General features: G+C 34.7%; 1 protein-coding gene across 2 annotated transcripts in view; it reads left to right on the top strand.

The window, feature by feature from the left end:
* Positions 1 to 904: 904 nt before the first annotated feature.
* KIF3A (kinesin family member 3A) overlaps positions 905 to 6,426 on the top strand; it is a 132,564-nt gene continuing 127,042 nt past the window's right edge. For both annotated transcript variants that reach the window (XM_053717183.1, XM_053717184.1), the window contains exon 1: positions 905 to 1,066. In XM_053717183.1, coding sequence (XP_053573158.1) covers positions 1,061 to 1,066 — 6 coding nt within the window. In that variant the 5' untranslated portion in view covers positions 905 to 1,060. The remainder of the gene's footprint in view (positions 1,067 to 6,426) is intronic.

Here is a 6,426-nt window from a genome sequence, read left to right on the forward strand (position 1 = left end):
ATCATTCGCCAGTGCTCGATGCGGATTAGACGCGCCTTTTTTTTTAATAGTTTTTAGTACATATGGCGGGCGGGCAACATCTCGCTAGCTGCGAGTTAGAGCGAGTCGAGCAAACACGTTGTCGGCGAAAAAATTGATGCTTTAGTACATGGAGCCCATGGACTTGATTATCTAACGTTTGCCAGATCAGATGTGTAAACCACGCTATCATTGGAATAGACGGTTTATCCACGGTCATTATGTTAGCAAACTCCATTTTTTTTTTACAGTTCCTTATTTGTTAATCTTAGCTGTGTGTGGCCAACTAGGGACACACATATGTGTCATGGTTAGGCTTGTGAAGGCTGCTATAGTATTTGCTCTTCCAGTTAGAAATTGAAAACTCTTAATTTTCAGGCTTATAGTTCAGGGTGCAAAATAAATAATAATACAAGTATACTGCAAAGTTGTTAACAATATCAAAATCACCAAGGTGGGTAATCACAAATTGTTTACAGACCTGCTGCACTACTGTACACTATGCTGCTGAGTGCCATATACTAACCCATATTTGATGATAGAAAGAATATCCGTAATCACTAATTGTATTTAATTACTTAGTTCTTATTATATACGATTTTTCCGCATAACTGCAGTGCACAATCAAATCTTCATGAACAGTTTCCATGCCAACAAAAGGAGAAACTTTCTTAAGTTCCTTTGTGGACAACGTAATCTTATCTACCCTACACTATCCCCGTTCCAGTCCATTTCCATCCTATTGGTTACCCTGTTGATCAATCAGATCTACAGTTATCGCTAGCTATCAGCTTCATGATTGGCTACTGTAGGTCGCGACGGAGCAGCCAAATCCTATGTTGATTGGACAAGTGCTGTGTCACTCTATGCTATTATCTCACTACACGGCGCATGCTCGGTGTCTTGGTTGTTGGTCCAGGCTCAGGCTGCCCTGTTTTGCATCTCTCGGGGGGTTCTGTGAGGCGTCTTCCGCTGTCTGGCATCACCTGGAGCCTAGGCTTCGCAGACCATTCTCGGGATTGGTCTCTGAATAGCCGTGAGGATGCCGGTAAGAAAAAGCTGCAATGTTTGATTCTGAGAGCTTGGCCTCTTCTTGTTGCTAGGGGCGGAGAGGGTGTTTGTGTAATTTCTACAGTGACAGGTCACTCATTCATCTGCACGGCCTCCTCATCTTCCTCCTAACATCTGACTCTTGCTTTATCCCCGCTCATCAGACACACTCAAGTATTCTGTCAACCTAGTTAGAAGTAGACATTTTCTGAATTTATTCCATAAAGGACAGAATATATAAAAAATATTTTCGGTAACCAAAGGGTTAAAGCAAAATGTATTGCGCATTCTGACTGATCTCAGTGCTCTTGTGTTTTTTGTTGTGTTTTTTTTTGTTGTTGTTTTTTTTTTTTTTTTGGGGGGGGGGGGGGGTCGCATTGTCAAAATGTAGCATATATCTCACCAGGTTGCCTTTATATGGGTCCTGTTAGTTGAGATAGCATATTACCTTGAGTTTTTCTGACAGATATGCAAAGGGGACCACCAGTATTTTATTAGCATCTCCAAATAAATTAGATTACTGTTTATCAAGTTGAAGCTTAGATCACATTCTGATTTTAAATTTTGCTGGTATAACCAACAACAATCTCTTTTTATTTTAATAGAGGTGTTTTGTTACCACTAGTTGCTAGGTTTTCAACTGTGATGTAAATTAGGTCTAATTAGAGCTTGTGTTTTTTTTTTTTTTGTTTTTTTTTTGAGGAGGGGGGGGGGGTCTTTTGAAATATTGAGGAAAACTCAGGGCCCCTTAAAAGGAACTGATCAAAATTAAAGTACACTTTCATGGTTCTGACAAAACATGCAATTTTGAACAACTTTCCAATTTACTTCTCTTATCTAATTTGCTTTGTTATTATTGTTATTTTTGTTGAAAATCCTACCTAGGTAGGCTCAGGAGCAGCAATGTAATTAAAGAGAACTAGCTGCTAATTGGTGGCTGCACGTAACGGCTACTTGTCATTGGCCCACCTAATAAGTTCAGTTAGCTCTCAGTTGTGCATTGCTGCACCTTCAACAAAGGATACCAAGAGAATGAAGGCAATTTGATAATAGAAGTAAATTGGAAAGTTAGTTAAAATTGTATGTTCTATTTGAATCACTAACAATTTTGGATTTCATGTCCATTTTAAATCAGGACCCAGGAAGGCAATCAAAAACAATACATAAAGCCTCTCCAGAACTGCACAATCCCTCATCTCCCTAAACCGTATAATTATTGCTGATGCCTTCCTGTCCTCTGTGCACTTACAAATATCCAAAGGAGTAGCAGCATCACTTGGTCAAGTTCACAAAATGTTTATTTTGGACATCACATAAACATATCAGCACAACGTTTCGGTCCAACTGACCTAAATCATGTTTATCTAAACGTCTGGATCATACTGTTTATCAAAATCGGTTTTAACAACTCATAGCTGACCTAAACATATTAATAACATCAGTGGAAACTTGACCATATTTATGTGCAAGCAATAGAGCAAAAATGAAATACTCTATAACATTTTTTTATTTCCTGTTTAGGTTTAATTATTCTATGAATTCTGCTTCCATTAAAAACTATCTTGCCTTAGGGTAGTGTTTGAAAAGGCCTATAATGCTGAGGTTCAGAAAGCCAATTTAAAGAGGCAGCTAGGACAGTTGAGTCACCCAGTCATTAAATATTAATTTAAATTATGTTGCATTTTCCCAATTCAATGATTATTTCAGATTGTAGGTGTGCAGACGGCTAGGTAGCTATCAAACTGAGCAAAAGCTGTTTGGAAACTGGAAAACCCCATTAAAATACAGCACTTTTACCTATTTTATTTCCTTACAAACTTCAATAGGAATGAAATTAACATTGATAAAAGGCTTTATACATCTTATTTTCATTTAATCTATCTCAAAATCACATAAAACCATGGTTTGTGTATAAACCGAGGTGTAATTCTCGTAATATTTAGCATGGCAATATTTTAGAAATTTAAAATTCTAGTCTTAAAATGATTCATTGTCTACTAAAATGGATATTCCAGCCAAAATTGCAGTCCATGTGGATGCATTTTAGTGTTGAATAGAAGCATTTTTGTAATATATTTGTATTAGCTAAAATGCTTCTAATAAAAGCTATAGCAGTTTCAAAAGAGTATTTAAAGGGACACTGTACCTAAAATTTTTCTTTCGTGATTCAGATTGAGCATGACATTTTAAGCAACTTTCTAATTTACTCCTATTATAAATTTTCTTCATTCTCTTGGTATCTTTATTTGAAATGCAAGAATGTAAGTTTAGATGCCGGCCCATTTTTGGTGAACAACCTGGGTTGTCCTTGCTGATTGTTGGATAAATTCATCCACCAATAAAAAAGTGCTGTCCAGAGTACTGAAACCAAAAAAAAGCTTAGATGCCTTCTTTTTCAAATAATGATAGCAAGAGAACGAAGAAAAATTGATAATAGGAGTAAATTAGAAAGTTGCTTAAAATTGCATGCTCTTTCTGAATTACAAAAGAAAAAAATTGGGTTCAGTGTCCCTTTAAGTAAAACAGTGATAACTTTTACTAGATGCTTTTTTGCCAGTACTTGTATATTGCAAATATGTTTTTATTCAAAGATGTAATTCACCTATGTGCATTTACATTTTGACCGGAATGTCCCTTTAACTTATCCATAAAAAAACAAAACAAAAAAAAACACAGTTTGGGGGAGAATTAGGAAGATTCTTTCAAATATGATATATATTACGCAAGACTAAAGTTTAGGCAAACCCCCCCGAAAAACTGTGTGGTTAACAAAAACATGTGCTTGTCACTTAGATTTGATGTTTTTTGCATTTTTGTGAATGTTAATGGCTAACATTGTCTTGATTCATTTAAAGGGACCGTCTAGTCAAAATTTAAACTCGCCTGATTCAGATAGAGCATGTAATTTTAAACAACTTTCTAATTTACTTTTATCATCAAATTTGCATTGTTCTCTTGGTATTCTTTGTTGAAAGCTAAATCTAGGTAGGCTAATATGCTCATTTTTAAGCCCTTGAAGGCTGCCTCTTATCTCAGTGCATTTTGAAAGTTTTTTACAGCTAGACAACACTAGTTCATATGTGCTATATAGATACAATTGTGCTCACTCCCATGGAGTTATTTATGAGTCAACACTGATTGGCTAAAATGCAAGTCTGATAAAATAACTGAAATAAGGGGGCAGTCTGCAGTAGCTTAGATAGAAGGTAATCATAGAGGTAAAAAGTATAATAATATAACTGTGTTGGCTATGCAAAACTGGGGAATGTGTAATAAAGGTGTTGTCTATCTTTTTAAACAATAATAATGTTGGAGTAGATTATTTACAAATATATCTTTTAGTATTCCACTGTGTTGTTATGGCGGACTATCAAGGCAATTAAGGGAAATAAATCTCTAATGCAGTTCTATAGTACGTTATCATAGAGTAAAAACAACCCCAAGTCACTATACATTCATTGAAGCCATTTTTTGTCAGTATAAGTAGATAAAGTAATCCTTATTTCTATTTCCAAAATGTATCTTATCTGTGCTGTCAGTCTTTTAGGCATATGGCAATAAGATCCATGCGTTTGCTTTATCACATGTGCATGCCCATTGAGTCCCAGTGACATATATTTAATCCATACTCTTTTTTTTTTTTTTTTATACACTTAAATGGACATTAAACACTTTGAGATTGTAATATAAAATGGTTTTACAGTTTTACTTTTTGGGTCATTTATATCTTTCCTTAAGTTGGCCTCAGCAGGGTAGACCAAATAAGAAATACAATGATGCCCATTTCTATATAGAAACTAAAACTTTACATTTATTCTTTAGTATTTAAACAAATATATATAATTTTTTTTTTTTTTTTTTTTTAAAAACACATCTATATTAAAGGGACACTGAACCCAAATTTTTTTCTTTCGTGATTCAAAAAGAAGGCATCTAAGCTTCTTTTTTTGTTTCAGTACTCTGGACAGCACTTTTTTTTATTGGTGGATGAATTTATCCACCAATCGGCAAGAATAACCAAGGTTATTCACCAAAAATGGGCCGGCATCTAAACTTACATTCTTGCATTTCAAATAAAGATACCAAGAGAAGGAAGAAAATTTGATAATAGGAGTAAATTAGAAAGTTGCTTAAAATTGCATGCTCTATCTGAATCACACACACACACACACACACACACAAAAACATTGGTTCAGTGTCCCTTTAAGGGGTTAGGATAAATTTACCATGATATATTAACTACCTTTTAATTGTATGTCTTATGCAGTGTGGTTTAACTGTGCGTGACAACTATATTTATTTATAAATACATAGATAAAGCAAGTCCAAGATTTAGAGAAAAAAAAAACAGGGCGCCACATGGCCTAATATTGCCATATGATATGAAGAGTGTAAATATATCCTTGTATGCACTCACATTTGATGCTGCACCAAAGGTTATAGGTGCAAATGAGCAGACTGAATTCACAGTCATCCAGCAGACCAAGCTCCCGCAATCAGCCAGCTCAGTTGACAGGTATCTTCTGGTAGGCTCTCTCCAAAGAGGGGGGAGGATGTGGCAAATGATGATGATAATATATATTGCAAGTAGTAAGATAAAACCTACATTTATTAAAATAGTTATAAATACAAGCAGCGTGTTTCTCAGCTAAACAGGCTGTTTCATCAGTCGTGTACAAATACAAATAAAACCTTGCTATATATAACCAAACATACCAACAACCTTAATTGTTAACCAGATAAACCTGAGTGAACAATATGATTTAGACCAATCAGAAAAGGACCCACCCCAAAGCATGATCAATTAAGAAAAATAATAAACAAATAAACATTGAGCATGTGATTTGTATAATAACCACTATTCATAGTATTGATCATGTGAACATAATCTCATCAATCTTGTATATCAACATACTAATACATAATGTGCAAACACCGATTGTGATTGATTGATCCATGCACATATATACACATGTATATCACAACCTTACTATTAGCTAAAAGGCACATTATACATGTTAATATGTCTATTAACAAAGTTATGCCAAACCCACAATATAGAAACATTACACATATAGTTCTATGGCAGAATATCACCTATTTAGGATATAGATGGCATATGCTTATAACCTTATAATTGCAAAGGGCATTTGACTATGGAACTTTTTACTTCCCTAAAGATTTTATATGGAGAAGCTGTTAAAGATAACAAAACGTTCCGCTTCTGGTCACATGAAAGTGTTAAGATCAATATACATCGTGTTGGTGTCAATATGTATACAAGGTACATTGTAGAGAAAGCATTATCAAGGTGAATAGAGACCAAATCGTCAGCTTGTGAATCAAAAAAATAATCTA

This window comes from Bombina bombina, chromosome 6 (genome assembly GCF_027579735.1).
Source record: "Bombina bombina isolate aBomBom1 chromosome 6, aBomBom1.pri, whole genome shotgun sequence".
NCBI lineage: Eukaryota > Metazoa > Chordata > Amphibia > Anura > Bombinatoridae > Bombina > Bombina bombina.